The sequence below is a fragment of the Vanessa cardui genome, chromosome 27, assembly GCF_905220365.1.
Source record: "Vanessa cardui chromosome 27, ilVanCard2.1, whole genome shotgun sequence".
NCBI classification, from domain to species: domain Eukaryota; kingdom Metazoa; phylum Arthropoda; class Insecta; order Lepidoptera; family Nymphalidae; genus Vanessa; species Vanessa cardui.
This window is the reverse complement of record NC_061149.1, coordinates 5,546,941-5,569,888: the sequence shown is the minus strand read 5'-3', so window position 1 is coordinate 5,569,888 and position 22,948 is coordinate 5,546,941. Positions and strand designations below refer to the sequence as shown.

At 33.7% G+C, this 22,948-nt stretch overlaps 1 protein-coding gene across 1 annotated transcript in view; it reads right to left on the bottom strand.

Moving 5' to 3' along the window:
• Nucleotides 1-19,032, bottom strand: part of LOC124540982 (alpha-1,3-mannosyl-glycoprotein 2-beta-N-acetylglucosaminyltransferase) — a 21,857-nt gene extending 2,825 nt beyond the window's left edge. Inside the window, exons 1-4 of the mRNA XM_047118754.1 lie at nt 18,433-19,032; nt 8,484-8,608; nt 1,440-1,653; nt 361-441 (exon numbers count right to left, since the gene is read on the bottom strand). Coding sequence (XP_046974710.1) covers nt 361-441; nt 1,440-1,653; nt 8,484-8,608; nt 18,433-18,718 — 706 coding nt within the window. The 5' untranslated portion in view covers nt 18,719-19,032. The remainder of the gene's footprint in view (nt 1-360; nt 442-1,439; nt 1,654-8,483; nt 8,609-18,432) is intronic.
• Nucleotides 19,033-22,948: the final 3,916 nt, after the last annotated feature.

Sequence of the window (22,948 nt, the reverse complement as noted above, 5' to 3'; positions counted from 1 at the left end):
TTATAGTGCCTATGCCTTTGGACATTTGTGACCAATTACTATCAACTGACTAATCTTCCATTTTTTTTTCTTTTTAAATGTCAGCGATGTATCTATTATTGTCTGTAGTAATTTAGTTCTATGACATGGCGTATGGGACTTTATTAATAGTGGAACTTTACGAGAGTTTTAGAACTGTAATCTAATCGTTGAAAAATTGTCGATACTGTCAAAGTTATTTAGGGCGTGTTTAATTTAATACCGACATCTCTTTCTATAATCAATGATTCGACATTTAAAAGAAGTAGACAGCATTATTTCTCTTATCTATCTTTAGTAATCACCCTTTTAGAAACATCAAACGGTTGTATAAGACCACTCACCATATACTGGGATCCTTAAAAAGTAGAGGATAGGTGCCTAGAAAATACTCGAAGAAGTCGGGGGAAATGTCTAGATCATCTGTCGACAAATAATGTTTTTAAATTATTTTATATATTTCTACATATTCTGTAAAAAAACATCAAAATACCGTTACCTGGTTTTCACAAGTGAGATACGAGTTCTTACTAGCTTTACTGAACTTAAAGTACATCAGATTATTTAAAAATGGTATTTGAACAATGTTCAAGCAATTCTAATTCAATCGACTTAAAAAAGAAGATGAGGACCAATTTGGAAAACTTATTTTGCTTTGGAAAAACTTACTTGTCATTAGGTTCCATAAATATTAAAATATGGAAGAAAACATTTTAAGTCCAGAATAATAAAGAATTTGTTTCTGAATATTCTAGCAATAAAGTCATTAATTATCGTGGCGACCGCTTACCATCCAGTGGGCTATTTGCCAATGCCTATATAATATTGGACGACATCATATAGATTTTCTTGATCCCAATAAGCTAATGCACTTGTGTTATGGAAAATCAGAAGACACGACGATACCACAAACACCCAGACCCAAGACAACATAGAAAACTAATGAACTTTTTCTACGTCGATTCAGCCGAGAATTGGACCTCTGAGTGGCATACATGTACACCACTCGACCACAGAGGTCGTTTGTGCTGTTGTCCAATATTTGTTTGTTATTATTTATTTGTTGTACGACACAACTTAAATGTAGCATCGGCAAATTCAATAAAATCGATACTGTCGATTTATACAAGCAATAGAAATAGCTTTTCGTCGCTATTCGGCGCTATAGATTCTCGTGTCAGTTCAACCCGAGAAAGCAAGTGCATGTAAATCGACGTGTCAAATTGACGGATATATAAGGTCATATGATATTACAAGTTATTACGTTTGTGTAAAGATCATATTCACATAAGAAATAAATATTGTTAATTTGGGGTAGCGTACTTAATTAGAATGTCGGTTTTACGATATTTTGCCGATGTTACATCTAAGTTGTGTCGTACTATACCTGTATAATAAAAGAATATGTGTTAAAAACGTACCTTCAACAATAATCACAGCCTCATGTTCCAGACCAACAAAGACATGGTTCAGAGCGAACCGGTAGTGCCTCGCTATTTTATAATACCCTTTAAATTTCACCTTCGCCCGCGGCAACGGTATCTCCGATAGATTCGGCTGCCTCACCACCGTGATACTTGGATCACTGTCGGTGTAGGACTTGATCACGTGGTATGTTTCGTTGTGACCACAGTCCTGGAAAAAATTAAAATTTGTAACTCGAATTCAGACTTGAGATGGCCCAGTGGTTAGAACGTTGAAATCCAAGCACCAATGAATTATCATGTGCGTAATTTGTGTTTATAATTCATCTTGTGTTCGGTGGTGAAGGAAAACATCGTGAGGAAACCTACATATGTCAAGTTTCAATTTAATTCTGCCGCATATGAATCCACCAACCCGCATTGGAGCAGCGTTGTCGAATATCCTCCTAACCTTCTCCTCATAGGGAGAGGAGGCTTTAAGCCAGCAGTGGGAAATTTCCAGGCTGTTAATGTACGTATGTAACTCTTTAAAACCATTGATAATAATTTACAATACTAGAATGTTGTTTCAATTTTGATTTTGATTCAATTCAATTTCATCGAATCTACATGTTGTAATACCCTAAGAAGCCATTCGGACTAATTACAGCTAATACGTGAATATTTCGTCATACGATATCTCAATGATAGCAGACAGTGGATTTGTTTTTTTGCAGCCTGAGTGAACTCGCAATAATTGCTGCTTGGAATATATCATATACAATTTAGTATTATATATATTATTATAACATTGACAAATATTTTAAATTTGTTTTTTTAAAGTGCTGTAATATCGAAATGGGACATAATCCTGTAATGATATCTATACAGTGTGGCATTAAATAAATAAAAAATCTATCAACAACCAATCAACTGAAAGAGTCTGAGACCCGACTACCGAGTCATCGAGACTTAATCTGATAGACTGTACGAGTATTAACGCAACTCTATTTCATTACTGTTGGGATAGACATCCCTTTTTAATGAGGACTGCCCCCCCACTAGTGAGTGCGTGTAATTATTATGAAGGACATGCTTAGGCCTAGAGGTAAGTTGCGTGAGTTCGTGCAATGGTTTTTTAACTATTAATGGTCTTTCATGCTGACGCTTCGTCCAAACATACTTTACAGTACTTGCATAATGTTAAAGAGGATTTTTTTAACGATCTTCTTTTCTTTTTTACTTTTTAACGATAACAATATTGGTTTACTTTTGCGTGATGTCAATTCAACTTTGTATGGAATTTGTTTTCATTTTATTTATTTGGGAATCGACGAACCAATCAAAAGGCTATTTGATTGGTTTTAAAATCTATTTTATATTATTTAGTAGAAGTTAAGGAACCCAGTAAAAGTGGATTTTTTTATTTATAGTACATATTTGCCGAAAAATATCATATTCAAAATTCCATATTTAAATAGCGCGCAAAAACGCTACTTGGACAATATGGCACTGCAATGTGGTCACTCTATGGTCTATGGTCTCTAGTATTTTAATCTGTGGTACATATAGTAGAAAAGCAAGGTTTACAAGAAAGTGACTTCATCATAAGCCCGGCCAATCAGGAGCGTCTTGTGTCATGTGACAAACGTTTGAAAAAATGCATTTTTCTTTGTGTATTTTTGAATAAATTAAGTATTATTTTCAACTTTCGTTAGTAAATAACCATTTTTAAACTCATAATATACACTGATTACAATAATTCACAATTTATTTTTCACATTGTCAAATAGCCTATTCCGAAAATATTACGTCACATAAAAAATACTAAAATGTGTTACCACGGACATGTTTTATAAACAATGCCAAAAAAGTTTGTATTAATGATATATTACAGTAGAAAATGATAATAATACTGAGGAGTAGACTAATTTAAATAAAATAAACAATAATTGGTGTTAAAATTTTAAAATATACATTGAATACGTAAAATATTGAAAAGCAAAATGGCTTCATTAGTAAATTTCTTTTAGTAAAATTCTGCCACATGTGCATTCCACCAACCCGCATTGGAACAGCGTGGTGGAATATGTTCCAAAAACCTTCTCCTGAAAGGGAGAAGAGGCCTTCTCCTCAAAGGGAGAAGAGGCCTTTAGCCCAGCAGTGGCAGTTGCAATAATTATTACTATTTTACAAAATATGTAATCATGACAATTGCTACATCTGTCAGGTTCAAAGATATACAATAACCTCACAGCGCTACACAACAATTTCTAAGCCTAAACTATCATAGTCCACAGATAAAAAAAACGACATAATAAGAATAATTAGAGCGTAAAAAATTACGAAACTACATGCAGTCATTATCTCGTTTCATTCGTTCATTGAGTGAACGAAGAAAATTAGGATAATTATGTCATTTTGCGCGGTAAACGGTTACCAGCAGAAGCGTGTAATTCGAACTTTATTAAAAACATCAACAAAAATTAAAAATAGATAAAAATATCAACTAAGTGGCTTGTTACGAGAGTAACCTTAGCCTTCAATACGGTGTTATGACATTTGATTCTATATCATATTATTATTGCATATTATTAATACAGCACGGGTCTATTGAATTTACTTTATCATATACAATTATTATTGTAATCAATTGATCAATAATTAGTAAAACTGTACTGTTTTATATGGCATAGCATTTAATACTGGCATGTAACACTATTTCTTATTTTAAATATGATTGAGCTGTCATTAGAAAACAAGTGGACGATAGCGGGGCATTCTAACAGGGCCGCCGTAAGCGGGGGTGCGACGCGTGCACCGCACGCGGGCGGCACGTCCAGGGGGTGGCAAATTGAGCAATAAATACATCACGTATCTAATTCAAGTCATTATTATAATTTCCACAAATCCTTAAGTAAAATAAATTATTCAAAGCATCGAAAAATATCGCACTCAGTAAAGTTAAAAGTCCGTCGTCTGTTATCCTATGAGAAACAATACTGTCGAAGTTAGGAGAATCTCCTTTAGCTTCCTTATCAATCGGTAGATTAGGTATCCGTTACTTGTAGTAGGGCGTTGTCGTAGGGCGGCTTGAAGAGTATCACGCCGTAAGTTATATTGGTGGTCGCTCGAAATAGCAGAGCTACGGGCACCGTTAAACCGGGCGCGGAGGGCATACGTGTCACGGTGACGGGGCGAACCTTTCAGATGGCGGCCCTAAAGTCGCAGTGTCGCTCACGGTGGATCGAATCGAGATGCTGGTCTTGATGGTTTCTCTAACTAAAACGGAGGGCCTCCTAATCCACGGTCCTTGCTGAGGTCTCCTCGAGGAGCTTCTACCGCCAAGAGACGGCAATTAAGGTGCAGACACATATGAAGGATCAGGGCCTCATCCTGGATGGAGCTTCGTGCAACATTTTGTCCAACTCAGCTTAAAGCTCATCATTGCCAACGTAGGAGGACCTCCTAAATCAAACACCTTGCCTGCGTGCGCTCTATGGCATTGCATTTTTTATTTATTGTAAATAAATAAATCTAATCCAATCCAGTCCATTTCCGGTCACTGCTGGATATGTCCAGTCCTCTCCAATTGCACGCCACTGAGATCGTTCTTGGGCTCCTCGCATCCAGCTCCTACCAGCCGTCTTGCGTAAGTCGTCACTACACCGTGCCCGAGGACGTCCTACACTACGTTTGCCGAGATGCGGTCTCCACTCTAGAACACGTTTTCCCCAACAGTTATCGGTTCTGCGACAAATATGGCCCGCCCACTGCCACTTCAGCTTATTAATCCGGTGGGCTATGTCGATGACTTTGGTTCTCTGGCGGGTCGCCTCATGTCTTCTGATGCGATCCCGCAGAGAAACGCCGAGCATAGCCCTTGCCATAGCACGCTGAGCGACTTTAAACTGGTGGACTAGCCTTGCCGTGAGAGTCCACGTTTCGGCTCCGTATGTCATGACGGGTAGGACGCACTGGTTGAAGACTTTCGTCTTAAGGCACTGTGGGATCGACGCTGTAAAGATTCGACGTAATTTTCCAAACGCTGCCCAACCCAGCTGAATTGTTCTATTCACCTCGTCCTCAAGGTTGTTTCTACCTAATCGCAAAATCTGCCCATTTTAGATATATTTTTGAACAACTTCGAGGACGGTACCGTGTATCGCAATCGGTTCCGGTAGAACATGTTCATTAAACATGACCTTGGTTTTATCCAAGTTCATCCGTAGGCCGATACGCATAGAAGAATCAGCAAGCGTCTGCAAATCTTACGTGAGAGATGTATTCGCCATTGATGTTGATGCCATGTCCTTTCCAGTTCAACGTCTTGAACATATCCTCCATTGAATTAGTAAACAATTTGGGGGAAATAACGTCCCCTCGTCTCACACCTTGATGCAATGGTATGGGATTTGTTTGCTGATTCTGTACTTGGACGGAAAATACACCTATTTGGTTGGACTTCCTTAATGCTCGTAACAAGGTTCTTATCTTACGGGACCGGAAAGGAAGGAACAGCAAGGAACAGTGCTGCTGACCCGCTTCGCCGAAGAAGACCAGTAGAAGGTGTCTTCGCTATGGATGTCTTCTCCTCCCGCCATAAGTGTTCCGGGGTTAAGGGTTTCTGTACCCTGAGAACTCCCTAGGAAGTGGAACTCCGCAGGACGTCACGGTAGTATGCACAAAAGATTTCGTAACATCCTCCAAAAAGACAGAGTGGATCGCTAACGTTGGTTTTTTAGCAGGTATACACCCCGCCCCCCACCTCATGTGGAGGAATAGTGGTATGCGTTTTTGCAGCGAAAAAAAGGGCGGCATAATAGGTATTGCACGCGGGCGACAAAACAGCTAGCGGCGGGCCTGCATTCTAACAAAAGATAAAGAGATTGAAGCATCATTGTAGAACGATAATATTATTTTGGTCATCCCGAACTGGGATCGCTCATAGAGGACTATATGATATTAATCAGTGATATAAAGTGAGTGATATAAGTTATAATATAGAATCAAATGTCATAACACCGTATTTACGAATCTTTATGAGTTGGTGCCAACTACTTAACATATATTGTTAGGATTATTAACGGTACACCAGTTTACTCTCAATTATCAATAATATATGTATATAGTGATAATTGAGACTATACATAGGGTTATTGGTAATTCGACGTATTCTCCATAAGTGGTGATAGGTGTGATTATTTGCAAGAATTTTAATCCCTATGTATCTCCAAAATAATTAACATTTACTACGCTGTCAACGGTACTAGGTGCCAGTGACGTCATAAGGCGTTGAATTAGAAAAGATCTTATCTTAACAGCCTTTGAAAAAATATGTTATGCTCTCATGAAAAATGTTATAGTTGTTCCTTGTACTATCAGTAAACTATTCTGTTTGTTTTATCCATGACAAATCTATCGATTGACTAAATCGATTTTGATGAAATAAACATTAAACGGTACTTTACAACAACTCATTACTAATATGTTATTGTCAACCATGTTTCAAGAATATCTTGGAATGACAGACAGACATAAATAAAAAAAGGCTGTTTCGTTGTTGGAAACTCGCAAAGAGACTACATTCTTTTGTAGATAACATTTCATATCGGTACATAAAATTATTACAACTAAAAAACAATCACTACGAATGCATACGGGCCAAGACATTTTATCACATAAGAGAAATTACAAAACAAATACATATTTCAACTAGAAGCTAACTATGACGTGAACAGGAGTGCAGTTACCCCCCCCCCCCCTTAGATTTGTTACAAACTAGGATTAATTCCGCACTGCATTTTACACGTAAAGTAAATTTAAGTTCATATACTACACACTTTTTTATTTTTTATTTATACTACACACACGCATGCATTGAATCGTTCTTCTACGATGACACACGAGTTTAGCCGACCCAGTGGCGTAGCTAGGTGAGGAAGGCCCCCTGTCTTTCCCATCCCTCTTTAATTAATAATTACCCTTTAAAATTATAGATACCAAATAAGAAATCTTGTGTGCAGGGTCGTGTTTTTCAAGCTTCAGAAGTTTAAGGTTTAATTTAGAGGCCCCCCTGAACTCCGGGGCCCTGGACTACCTGACCTACCATAGCTACGCTACTGAGCCGACCGGGTTTTCAAAACCCATGTACTGTATACTCTTAATAAATAATTAATTACAAAACAAAATCATGCCCGTGTATTAAAGGAGTTACGTAAAGTAACTAAAAGTAAAACTGTTAATTTCCCACAGTTGGGCAAAACATTTCCCTGCATTTCGAGGTGTTCCTTATGTTTCGTTACTCTTAATATGAGTGATATTAAAAACAAAAATCGCGCTCCTGCGTTACTTAAGTTAGTTTGTTAATTTCCCACAAATGGACACGAGATTTATCTCTTATCATTTATTTACCTCAAAAGGTTGAGGTTCTTTCCACGTTTCGGACTTACAATACCTCGCTGCTCCAATGCAGGATGTATTCCTTTACCACCGAGCACGATATTAATTATGCACTAGTATATCGATAGTTCAAAATCGATATTCATTTGCTTACACCTTAAATATCGATTATCCATTGATAGTAAGCTGTATGATAGTATCGATAGTCTATCGACAGCATTGTTACGTGCCATACCATCGATAGTATCGTCGTTATCAATAGCATTACTCACAGAGGGCTATCGATATAGTATTGATCAAAACGATACTATCGAGTTTTCAAGGTCAACTATCGATAATTCTAAGACCTATTTAATCGTCGATTAATATTATTATTAATATTATTAAGCGTGGAATTAATACATGTTGACTTCCAGGCAGGATATATTAATTTAATTAATTGTATTAACTAACATGACTGTATTTTTTTTTAAATGTTGAAAAAGAGTAATTACTGACTTTCTTGCCGGTTCTTCTCGGTAGAATCTACTTTCCGAACCGGTGGTAGCTTCACTTAATTGTTAAATGACGATTCAAAAGTGCTTGTAAAAGCCCACTTAAAAACACGTATATATTTTGATTTTGATTTTGATTTTGATTTTTATTTATAGCTTGACTAACCTGGCTTACTATAATGGGGAATGTCTCCTTATTTGGTCTAAATTTGACTAAATTGTCCAAGCACCTCTTCACAGTCACTCTGTCGCAGGCGATCACTAATATTGGCAACACTGGGTTTTTGTAATCTGAAAAGAAAAAAAAAATTGAATTACAAAAAATTTCATGCATGAAAATCCTGCTGATTTCTGATATCGCATTAGGTTAATAAACTTGTACAGTCTGGGTAAGAAAAGGTTCGTCACCTTAAGATCTATTTCCGTGTGCTCAGTATGAGCGATAATCTGCTTTACCGATCGAGAAAATGACACTGACAGATATATTTTTACAGTTCAGTAGAAGATATCATAGGCCAATTTTTTTTTTTTATTAAATTGTATAATATATTTTAATCTCAACTTTAAACAAATATGTTGACACGATACACTGTGAATGTTATGTACACTTGTAATCGATGTACATATCAGAAGTTGTTTTTCTTTTTTTGGATGTTGTGTAAGCCATCAATTAATATGTATATTGTTAGTGTACTTATTAAATAAATAAATAAATAAAGATATGAAATTTAATTTGCATTTGTAATGACTAATTACGCCATTAAAAATATTTCATGTTGATATAAAACTAGACGTAGTCCAAAGATGTTACACTACTTTGAACCAAGTTATCTTACTATGTAAGTTTAATTTTAAATGCAGTTGTTAGTTTAGTGCTTTAGTTTTAAAAGGTCCTAAGAGTTTACGACTTGATAAAGGAATGAACTTTGAAAACTGACGAAGGTTTTCTTACTCTGACTGTACATTGTAAGCGATAACGATAGCGATACATTGAATAGCCTTAAGATTTTATCAAATACTAGCTTAGCCCGCGACCTTGTATGCGTTTGAATTTAACAGAAGAAAAAAAATTGTAGCCTAAGTTACTCCTCATTATATCAGTTATTTGACAGTGAAAGTCCCATCAAAATCCGTCCAGCCGTTGTAGAAATTAGCCGTACAAACAGACGGACAAAAATTGTTGAGTAAAAAAGGGCTATTTTAATATTAATAACAGACACTCCATTTTTATTATAAGTATGAATTTCCATACATTTTCATAGCTTTGTACTTTGAATTATTTAATAAACCATTTTTATCTTTAGTTGCTCAAATTGATCGACACGTATTGCTTAACCAAGAATTCAAATCGTCGAAAACAAACTACTTTTTACTGCCTTTGAGGGGAAAGTTCGAACATATTCCATCACGCTGTTCTAATGGCAGAATTTCTATGAAATTCACCGCCGAGCACGAGATGAATTATAAACACAAATTGAGCACATAAATATTCAGGTGCTTACCTGGGTTTCAACCCACAATCATCGTTTAATGAAATCGTCGATACGTTCAATTCATTGTTAAGCAGAAACAGTTATTTCTGTTTATTTTTTTTTTACTGTCATAATCATACCACCGATTTGGAAAGATGCACCTGAAGCCAAGAAGAACCGGCTCATCGGGATCTTTGCTGTCTGTGGTTTACAATGATAAATATGATACAGAGAATGCCTTCAGGCATTAGGTCCGCCTTTTGTCCACATAAACTTTGTGGTGATCACTAAAGTATTCAAATATAGTTAGTTTATATCATTAGTTATATATGCTTACTTTCTTTAGTAATATTATTAATTTGAAAGTTACTCCTTCTGTCTGTTCTTAAATTTTAAAGAATATTATATGATCGAACTTACTCCATCGAATATATTTTAAAGAGATTTATCTATTATATCGTGATTAGAAATGTCTAAAATCAAAATATACTCAAGTATGTAATTATTCAAGTAGGGTTTTACAAGCACTTTTGAATCGTCATTTTACAAAACGATAAGTGAAGCTACATCGGTTTGGTCTTGTACAAGGGGGAAGCCAAAACGAGTCCTAATGCTTAATAGTTGAAAGAGAGTAATTAGTGAGTTTCTTGCCGGTTCCTCTCGGTAGAATCTACTTTCCGAACCGGTGTCCAAATCGCCATTTATCACTTAACATAGTTGTTATTTGACGATTCAAAAGCAAAAGTGTTTATAAAAGCCTGCTCGAATAAAATATATTTTGCTTTGATTTAAGAAAATGTTGGACACTTTGCGTCAACATAATTTTTGGTACTTTTTTTCAAGGTTATTTATTTTTAATTTAGCATAATTTATTATTATTATTTAAAATGTATTATGTAAACGTCGCTTGTGGTATTAATTACAATTAAAAGATATGGGTTAGCAACCTAGATAATTATATATTATCTATTTTCTTTGAATAATCATAATCTTCAGTTTGGCTTATTAAACGGACGATATTTAGCCAACACAATATGATTGTATTGATACTTTGATAAGATAAGGTTTTTACTAGTTAAAGATTAATTACATCGCCTATTAAAAAACCGTATAAACGATACGGACAATTTAAAATTGGAATGAGCAATGGAATACGACCTTATAATCTTGAAATAAATAGTATGTATATTGAGATATATACAAATAAAAAAAAATCATGAATTAAATATACCAATGTAAGTAGCTAAAGCACTTGTGTTATGGAAAATCAGAAGTAACGACGGTACAAACACCCAGACCAAGACAACATAGAAGACTAATGATAATCTATATCGACTCAGCAGAGAATTGAACCCGGGACCTCGGAGTCGATACCCATGAAAAGTGTACATACCACTCGACCACGGAGGTCATCAAATGTATGGAATAACTAAGAACAGTTTTGGTGCTGGTGTTTACCCTTCTCCAGAATATAATAACGTATGTGCGGATGAAAATGATTTATACGTCAAATTTAATTTAGCACAATTCATTTGGTGGCAGGATTCTGTGCAAGCGCAACTGATTCATCAGATATTCTACTACCAAAGAGCAATATTTAGTATGTTCCGGTTTGAAGGATGAATCAGTAGCCACAGGCACAAGGGATACAATATCGTAGCTTCCAAGGTTGGTGGCGCTTTTGACGCAACCCTTATGTCTATGGGCGGTTGTGATCAATGACTATCAGATGGCCCTTTTGCTAATTTACCCACATACTATATCAAAAGCCGTTTTTGCGCCTATTAATCGAAACTCTTGCATTTTTAATATTAACAGCTCACGCACAAGTGAGTCGGCAAATTTTACTCGTTCGGTTATCAATTTTATTGTACGCACGACGAAAGCCATATGTTAAACGTATCAGGTGTACAAACTAAACCCAGATAAAAGTAACAAATATCTCTAACGATAAACGGCTTCGTTGTATACAAAACATTAATTCTAACTTATCGATTAAATTATCAATATTAAACGAAATCATAGAATTGTTTTTGAGTTTTCTATGGTTTAAATAAAAAAACTTAAAAATACGATAGCTAAATTAATGGACAATTTCATTTATTGGCACTGACACTCAGGATTATGTTGATGCCATAGCCGGTTTGGAAAACATATATATTTCAAACTAATATGCTTTCAGATTGGTCCTATTTTTTGAAAACCAGTTCTCATAATCCATGAGGAATTGAGGAAACTTCTCCATTAACATCTATATTTTCAACGAAAAATCAAGCACATCACATCAAGGGTTCAGATAGTATCATACGCTCCAGGATATATTAGTACAGTACAGACGAATAGCCAAATTATCATCAACTAGCCATTCGTGCCGATTTCGCTTGGATATATTACAGACCTTGCCATGCTATGCCATGCCAAGATTTCCTAAACTTTAACTGTATATACTTCGCACGCAACGGAAGCTCTCAAAATGTATCCTTTGATAATCAAAATCAAAATCAAAGTAAACTTTATTCAAGTGGGCTTTTACAAGCACTTTTGAATCGTCATTTAACAATTAAGTGAAGCTACCACCGGTTCGGAAAGTAGATTCTACCGAGAAGAACCGGCAAGAAACTCAGTAGTTACTCTTTTTCAACATTTAAAAAAATACAGTCATGTTAGTTAATTTTTAAGTTAATACAATTATTATGGTAGCTTCACTTAATTGTAAAATGACGATTCAAAAGTGCTTATAAAAGCCTACTTGAATAAAGTTTATTTTGATTTTGATTAAATTAATATATCCTGCCTGGAAGTCAACAGGTATTAATTCCACGCTTTTTTATCATCTACAAAATCTTATATTGAATAATACGCATTTTTCACCAATGTGTTTTTTATAAACGATTTGAATTTACGAGACGGCAAAGTTAAAAATGTCTGTGGAATTTTACTATAGAAATGGATACCTTGCCCCTTGCCTATGATATATACCCAGTAGCCATTATCGATGAATGGTCACAAGCAGGGATGGTTTCTAAGATTAGTGCGTACAACCAAACAAACAAAACTCTTCGTTTACAGTAACAGTATATCTGATAATATGGATCGGGTAGAATGTTCAATACAATGTTATTTCGAACATTTTACGTAAATCTTATAATATTTCTTATTAATTTCTAAATGTTTCCTTTCATATAAAATCACACGATTATCTTAAATCTTTCGTGCGTTCTTGAACTCTCGGAGGTTACTGGCCCAAAAAAAATACATTAACTTTGTATACCTTTAATATATAAATGTTAGCCAACCCAAAAATCTATAGATTACATATATAAAAATTATGTTACTAGTATATATGTTTGAGATTTTGAGAATTTGCGAAGAGTTTCTTGCCGATTCTTATCGGTAGAATCTACTTTCCAAATCGGTGGTAAATTAATTCACTTAATTTTGTTAAATGACGATTTAAAAGTGCTTGTGAATAAAGTATAGGTAATTGTTTTATTTTGCTTTAGTAACGTTTACTTCACTAAAGGAGTCCCCCATAATAAGCTATGTTTAATTAAATCGTACCTTTTGTCTTCTAATGTCACGTTCTCGTAGTAATTAGAATATCCTTAATATACATTCATATACATTACAGAGAATAGCGAAGGCTGACAATACATATATTTCTATTTACGTATATATTAAACAATTTGTTATGCAAATATTTTTAGCTATTTAACATTATACACTACGATGAAAATGAGCCCGCATTATTAAATACCTAAATGCCATCTGCAGATCTATTGTGTAACGACTTGATCTAACCGCAAAACAGGCTGGTGAAATGTCAAAAGGTCGTATGTGACTTTGACTAAAATGATTACATTTGCCTTATAAATACCATTTCCTTGTATATCTAGCTATCCGTCCTGGCTTGGCCCGTTTAGAAGGAGTTAGCTACATAAAAGGTTTTTATTGGTTTATCCTGCACACATCAGTAAAGTCCCCATTTGGCAATATATTACTGATATCTTCAACAGTAATCGTCATATTTTAGGCCAATTACAACAAAATCCTCTTTATGGATCTATCATGTGTAAAAACGATATGATAATCCATTCAGTACTTCCTCAATTTATCGTATTCAGACACATAGACATGGGCTTGGTTTTATACTATGTAAAGTAAAGTAAATTAACAGCCTATAAATTTCCCACTACTGGGCTAATGGCCTCGTCTCCCATTAAGGAGAGGGCTTTGAACATATTCCACCACGCTGTTCCAATGCGGGTTTGTGGAATGCACATGTGGCAAAATTTCAATGAAATTACACACATGCAGGTTTCCTCACGATGTTTTCCTTCACCGCCGAGCACGAGATGAGTTATAAACACAAATTAAGCACATATATATAGTGGTGCTTGCCTGGGTTTGAACCCGAAATCATCGGGTACTATACTATGTAGTGTTAGATTATTTATTTGTCTATTTAGATAGAGTGTCGCTTTACAAGATAACTATAACGAACGAACGAAATTTATTATCCTGGTGAGCGGGACAGCTATGCTTGACTCTCGTCAAGACGTTATACTACTTTTCTTGGGTGATAAGGTGTAATAATATCTCTCTTAGTAAATATCGCCATGCAGACGTATGGACGCCAAAATTGCATGCACTTTTATTTAGGATGCATCCATTATTTATTTATTTTTTCTCTTTATGGTGTACACTAAAATATAAAGTAAAGTATGAAGAAAAACTTTGTTATTTGACAAAATATTACTCTACTATATGACGATTGCGCTTATGATATGTCATAGTGTGCGTAAGATACTGATGAAAGAATATAAAGGCAATACAAATAAGAATAAATTTGTCAATGAACGCCGAAGAGGAGGGGAGGGGAAGGTACGTGAGTTAACAGAGATATAACGCAGAGATTCGACACTGTTAGTACTATTAGTCCATTCTTATTTTAGTAAATAGAACGGAACATACATTCACATGAGATATATAATCGATAGTGTAAATATATAAGTCGTCGAACTGTATGTTTACATAACTGTTGTTGATATTTATATGTTATCTATTTTACAAGCTTTTTCATGTTTTAGTATATACTAACGACCCGCCCGGCTTCGCACGGGTGCACGACTTTTACTAAATACTATACAGAATTTGTTTATTTGCGACATCCCATTAGAAATTTATAAAATTATCAGTGTTTCTGTATTAAGTATATTGTCTATGTATTACATATATACAAAAACCTTTCTCTCGAATCATTGTATCTATTAAAGAAACCGCATTAAAATCCGTTGTGTAACTTTAAAGGTCTAAGCATACATAGGGACAGACAGCGGTAAGCGAGTTTGTTTTATACTGTGTAATGATAATGATTGGCACTCCTTGGGGATAGACCGACTCGTATACGTACGTAGTGGTGGTATGGTGGCGATAAACTAGATGACTATTTCTTATATCATCAACTTGTTACTTAGTGGTAGGTCTTTGAGCAAGCCCGTCTCGGTAGGTATCACCTACTCATCAGATGTTGTACCGCTAAACAGCAGTAATCAATGTTTTTGTGTTCCAGTTTGAGTCATTGTAATTACAGGCACAAGGGACATAAAGCTTGGTTCCCAAGCTTGGTGGCGCATTGGTGATGCAAGGAATGTTTAAAAATTCTTACAGCAAAGACAAATTATGTTGTTTTTTTTTTTTAATATTTTATTGTTTTGGACGGGCTAAACGGCCACTTGTTGGGAAGTGGTCACCAACATTGATATAGGAGCTTTAAAATTCCTTGTTTGTTGTTTGAATTTGAACCCTGTCGGCACAACTAAAAGCCATTTAACTATGAATTGAATTGGGTGTTTGTATTGTCTGCGTTAATTATATGATGTTTTGTGCGTTAGGGCACATTCGCCCTTCTAACCAGAACAAACCCAACCTAACTTGTTTGGCAAGAGAATTTCTGATAAGGCTCTTAAAAGACATGCTAATAAGTTGCTATATATTTTTGAAATATGACCATTTGTGCTGCGCTTTTCGGTGCACAGCCATTCGGTGCTGGGAATAGAATCCCATCCCACTCATATAAGAAGTTAAGACATACCAAAAACTTTGACATTGAATTGACACATTTAGTCGAGATCTTCATTTGGGATTTGTGATACGTCGTTTTCACGACAGCGCAATTATTAATGGAACTTTGAATTCAAAATTAAAGTGTTTAAGTATCGCATTATTAGCCATTATCAAATCGAATGCAATACGTAAATCTTAAGTTTGTTTAAATCAACTGATCCTTTGATCCAAATAATATACATGAATATATATTTTTGTTTCAGCATTAAACCGTGTCGAACGTCGATACATTTATATACAGCGTGTATCTACTCAACAGAAATTTGTTTTTTCGATGTGAAAACATCAACACCCCGCAATTACGATAATATCCGTTCGCTTACGTTCGCAAATTCCGCGAGAAACATACACACAAATTTCTTAGAAACCGAATACGAAAACATGCATATTAATCGAACATCTCTAACTGTTTACAGAAGGGGCTAGAAAATCCAACAATACCAAAAAGTTACCTCGATCATGAAAATGGTAGGACACTTCTTTATCTATACTAATATTATATATGTTTTACTTGGTGGTAGGACTTCGTGCAAGCCCTCCTGGGTAGGTAACACCAACTCATCAGTTATTCTACCGCCAAACAAGAGTACACAGTATTGTTGTGTTCCGGTTTGAAGGGTGAGTGAGCCACTGTAACTACAGGCACAAGTTTAGTTTCCAAGGTTAGTGGCGCATTGACGATTTAAGGAATAGTTAATATTTCTTACAGCGTCATTGTCTATGGGTGATGGTGACCACTTACCATCAGGTGTCCCATATGCTCGTCCGCCAAAGCATACCATAAAAAAAGTTAAAGTAACTATCTATCTGTCGCTCTTTCACTACCAGACAAAAAGTCTTGATGTATGATGAATATATTTTTAAGGTTTCACAACGAAAGGCGTAAATTGAATGGAAACCTAACAATTAATTAAGAGCATTCACGAACACTAGTGCGTCGCACGCGACCCTTCTCGTTTATTCAAGACGTTTACAATTTCGAAACGTATGACTGATTTTGTGTTCGCACTTTTTGGATATTTTTTTTTCAAACAGCCATAGTGCCACTCTTTAGCCAGTCAGAAACTCAATTCAGCTCTCTAAAACCTCTTTAAGCTTAGTTTAGTTCAAAATGAGACTATAATTGTTTTTTATGTGCAGCCATCGTCATAATAACTTGGACAAAAATCTGTTTACTCTATTAATATAAAAGATTGCTTTGAACGCCAGATGTGTAAATTTAAGTGTATTTTATACATGTAATTATCACAGTATATGATCATCATAAACAACTGTACAAATATAATACAATACATCAATTATAGACTATGTTATTGAACACCGTTAATTTAACTATGAATAAGTCAATTTCAATCCAATTGTTTTTATAAATGGTCAATTTACTTTATGACCTATAGGAATTAACAATACACGAACATTATTCAATATGGCTAATGGACAAACTCATTTCTTGCATAAATTGATTAATATGTAATCGAAATAAATTGTATCATATACTTTCTTAATAATTACATGTGCATAGCTAGCCTCGGAACTAAATAAGCCTAGGATTGATAACCAGGTTAATTTGATTAGAACTACATATCTCTCATTTAGCTAAACATGACTATTTATGACTATGCTATGTCTGTTCTTGAGTAACTAATTGTATTATATTAAGTGTAAAAACCTGATAAATGTCATATATGTATGATATGTATATGTTATTACATTATATACTCTCAATGTGATAGCAGGGTGGATTTATTTTATTGCAGCCTGAATGAGCTCACAACAATGCTAATAGGAATATATCTTATACAACATAAAACATATAAATATTATTGTTTAACATGCTGTAATATCAAATTGGGACAATGTCCTATAATGATATAATACAGTTTTGCACTATAAATAAAGTTATAAACAATAATTATTAAATGATTTACTAGCATTACTTTTTATGCAATGTTTCATATAAAAGGAGAAATATTAGCATTTAAATACTGAATATTCAATATTGAAACCTGACACTTACTTAATGGTAGGCATAATATCATCAGTTTGAAAAAAACTGTCTAAGTGTTAAACTGTTTATCAGTGTACAACACTATTTTATGTATGTAATACAGTATATTGCTGTTTAAATGTTTCAGCTAGAGCAATAGACAAGGACTACAATATAGCTTCTGTGGGTGGGAATGCATCACAATATAGCTATATTATATAAATGGAGTTTGCACACTGAATAAGGAAATAGGCATTTTATAGGCAGGATTTATAGGAAGTAGACTGATTTTTTTTATTGTCGATTAATTTGTACAAAGGATGTACTAACCAGTCAATAGGTTGTTGTTACATATATATAATAAATTATTAATAAAAATCATTGAATTTTAGTTCCCAGGTTTTATAAGATTAGATCGAAAGGTCAATTTATTAAATGACCTTAGACAAGTGATAAAATAAAATAAAAAAATACTAACAAAATATGAATGATAACATCTATTAAGTACACATGTAAAATACTGTACTTACTCTGATTAGTATCAACTTCATTCCAAGCTGGCTGAGAGTCCTTAGCGCTTTCGTCATTTCTTTCTTCAGTCTTTTTTAAATGCAACCTAACTTTTTGTAACAAGCTATAACTATCTGATAGTTGATTTTGCACTTTCTGTTGCAATCTGTCTATCTCCATCTCTATTTCCGACACGCTGCTTCTCGGTTTGTAAACGGGACTGTAAGACGACGAGTACGACACGACTACCCATATCAATGAGAAACAACCAAAGAATATTATAAATTTACGTAAATTCACTCGCATCGTGTATGCTAAATATTATGTTGTATCAAAACATCGTTAAATCTTTCACCATAACACTATTTTATGATTTGTGACAAACTATAAAATAACAAATATCAAAATAATTGCATATTTAATTGCGTTGCAATACATTGTTTTTAATTAAACTATCCTTTCGTGACTATGATTAAGAGCATCAGTACGTAGTGAACATGTTGTTTTTGACAGATATAATTCAATTTTAAATGTTTTAAATAGATTTATGGTTTATTTATCGAAGTGTCGTAGGAATACACAACTTCACAGAATATTTCGTCGGCAACGACGGCAACTGATTACTGAAATGACATAGTTTGACGTTGACATACAGTGTTGTCAAAACAAAAACAATATAATAAAATATATACTTCGCCGATAATACTTTCAATAGAAGAGGAGTATATTAAAATAAATTAAAATTATTTATACATTACACTAAAACATAATACAAAAAAATTATCATAAATTTAAATAAAATGATATATCAATTTCAGTTTCAAATTATAGACCTGTTAAGCTGGCAACCATTATGGTATTGACAATCAATTAGCTGACAATTGATGACATGGAAATGCTTAGTGTGGCCATTACAAAAATCTGAGTGGCCATATTTAAGTAGTTAAATTGTACATTTTAAAGTTTTATGAGGTATGTGGTATTAAGTACGTAGTTTTAAAATTTAAATTAACAATCAATATAACAACTTTATACTTATTTTTAATTATATCCATTAAGTTCAATATAATATTATTAAACTGTTCTGATAGCTGGACCTCTAATATTATTATTCTTGTATAGATTACTAATTATGTATTAAGTAAAGGTTGAAAACAATTTACGACAGGCTATAAATACGTTATGTTATAAAAAAAAAACACATATATAGAAATAAGTCCTTATAAATAAGTCTTAGTACCTTATTTGAGCTATTAATTATTACTCTTAAGATCTTTATATAAATATATTGAAATAGTAAAACTATCGAAATTTACTTTTTTGGTACTGTAGCCTATAGATGACTGCGAGCTGTTGAGTTCAAAAAAAAGAAATGCTGTTTCGACTTTCGATTTTGTTTGCATTCCTTGTAAGTCCTTCTTCTTCTTCCGTTTTATATTTGTTTGGTATATTGTCTTAGATAAACGTAATCTTATTCTTAATAATCGTAGTAAGAAATTATAAGAAACCAATTAGGTGTTATCACATTCACGAATGAAATTTTGTTGGAGGCAAATTATATTTATATGGGATGTTAAAACATAAAGTCTAGGAGTTTTGATTGATTTTTATTGGAATTTTATAGGTATGGTTAATATCGTGCTCAACAGTCAAGGAAAACCTTGCGAGCAAAATATCATAATCAAGGTATATGTTGTTATCTTGGCTAGCTTAAATTTTTGCTTTATTTATATATAATATGTAATATTTGTTTATTTTAAATTTTGGAATGATAATGGATTATGTCTGTAAAGTGGACTTACTTTAGTATTTATTATTTTATTATATGACACCGGCTCCAAATATACCAATAACTATAACTACATGATATAATCGTTAATCGACTTTTAAGTAGTCTAATATTTTTTATTTCATTTAACTTAGGAAGACTCTAAAAAATATGTTGAATACGCAATTATTTTTATTACTTTTTCGTGCATATTCATTTGTTTTAAAATAGTGTTTTGTTTGAAGTCGGTTTTTCTTTTTGTTAAAATTTTATTTATTTTTTGATTTTAAGTGAAGCTGATGTTGACTAACTAATTTTTTTTAATATGGATAGATTAAGCGTTCCGTTTATATGAGTCAGAAACTACTTCGAGGACAATTTCAAAGGAAACTTGCGAATAAAGCAAAAATAGACTTACAAAAATGCGGATTTAATACGTCACGCGGCGTGAACTACAAGGATCCCTCGAAAGAGCTGTAATCGAACTCAGCAAAAAAACTTTGAAAAAGACCAACTATATTTCATACATCATATGACATCACATCACATACACAAAATTTGATTAAAGATAGTAAGAAATTCTGCCCCATATCGCACCCTAACTGCGAGCCGTATAGGAGTTCCATCACTACATAGTATAAAACAAAGTCGCTTTCTCTGTCCCTATATCTTTAAATCTACGCAACGGATTTTGATGCGGTTTTTTTTAAAAGATAGTGTGATTCAAGGGGAAGGTTTGTGTATATAATACATGAACAATATAGTAAAGAAACACTGATAATTTTAGAAGTTTGCGATGTGATGTCGTATATAAACAAATTCTGTAGTATATTTAGTATCAGTATTGCACCCGTGCGAAGCCGGGGTGGGTAGCTAGTTGATTATAATATTCGACTATGATAATTACATAAACATAACCACATTACGGAAGGTGACTCAAATATCCAAATAACCTATAAATAAAAAATTCGACCGAGTATCGCTAACGTGCTCCTCAGAATTGTTCCGTTCCCTTCCGTTCCGTCACTTTGTCATGGATCCTGTGCTCAGAACCTTACCAAACTTTCACCAAATTACCCTTGAAGTATACATTTTATAAGAATTATCAAAATTGGTTAACGTGATTTTCAGTTATTCACCTATTTGTCGCGCATATACATAACGCAAATTTAAGACTTATATCGTTTTCACATGGATACCATCATCGGAAAAAAAAATAAAAAACATGGGACCCCACGGGAAGCACTACCTTTCAAACAAAAAAAAAATTATCAAAATCGGTCCACCCAGTGAAAAGTTATGAGGTAACAAACATAAAAAAAAAAAAAAAAAAAAAATACAGACGAATTGATAACCTCCTCCTTTTGGAAGTCGGTTGAAAATATATGAGATATACAGCGGGCGTGTAAATAATAATAACGATTTAAATGATTTACACTTTACTGTAATTAAATAATCAATAATTTTAACAAAACAACTGAGATAAAACCAATAATTAACGGCACAAGAGCGGACGCCATATAATTACACTTGTCCCAACTTGACTAATCCAACGTCGTTCGTCCAGGAATCCGTCCGCAATAGATAAAGATATAATTCCTATCCTATAGACAGAATAATGGAGGTTTCGTTAAATTAATATTTTGAATAGTGGTAGGGCTTTTTGCAAGCCCGTCTGTGTATGTACCTGTCACTCATCAGTTATTCTACCGCCATACAACAGTACTCAGTATTGTTGTGTTGCGGTTTGAAGAGTGAGTAAGCCAGTGTAACTACTAAGTTGTTATGTCTCTTGTACCAAGAGACATATGACTGACTATGAGATATAAGACTATGGGTGATGGTGTCCACTTACTATCTTATCTAATATATTTTACTTAATTACGTTCCATCACGTTTATTTAATAAAAAATAAATTATTTTAATATTTTAATTTAATATTTTAAAAAATACGGTGAAATGTAATACATAGATAATTTCTTTTGTGTATTTCATTAACGGTATACCGTACTGCTAAGTATTAAGGCACAAGTAACTTAATATCTCTTTTGAACCTAGTGTTGGTGGCACATTAGTTAGATAATTACTATGGTGGTGGTGGTGGTGGGCTGTGGTGACAACTTGCCATTAAGTCTCCCTACCGATGCAATAAAGAAATATATAAAAAGATAATAAATTACTTATACTATTATATTTCGATAATTTAAATAGTGATAAAACATAATTATATTCAGTTAATTGATTTATTATTGGTGTCTAATTAGGACGGATATTCAAAAGCAGTTAATTTAAATTGATTTAAAAAAAATATACGTTGTAGGCAAAACGGCGCTATGCCGTGCCGTGCATAAATAAAAAAAAAACTAAATAGTGCAGCCCCTACACGTGTAAATTATTGCATCCATCCGCGCATACCGAAGCAATTTGATGAGTTCAAAGTTTGCGTGCCAAAGTAAAGTATGCGGAAACGATGTGGATATGACGAAATTTAATATTTTTAGAGATCTGCGTCGAATTAATAAATCCTGATTTTTTTTTAATTTTATTGTACCAAATCTTAATCATTATCGTAGCCCGTGATGTAAAGCGTGCAAAGATAGCTTTATTGCAACAGCGATCTCTTCCAGGCAACGATTGAAAAAATAAACTTATTATAACGTATTATCATTAATAACGATTTATTTTTAATATTTAATGACAATTATAAATTTAAATTAAATTTTAACATACATAATTTATAAATAAATATTATTTGAAATTATCAGATT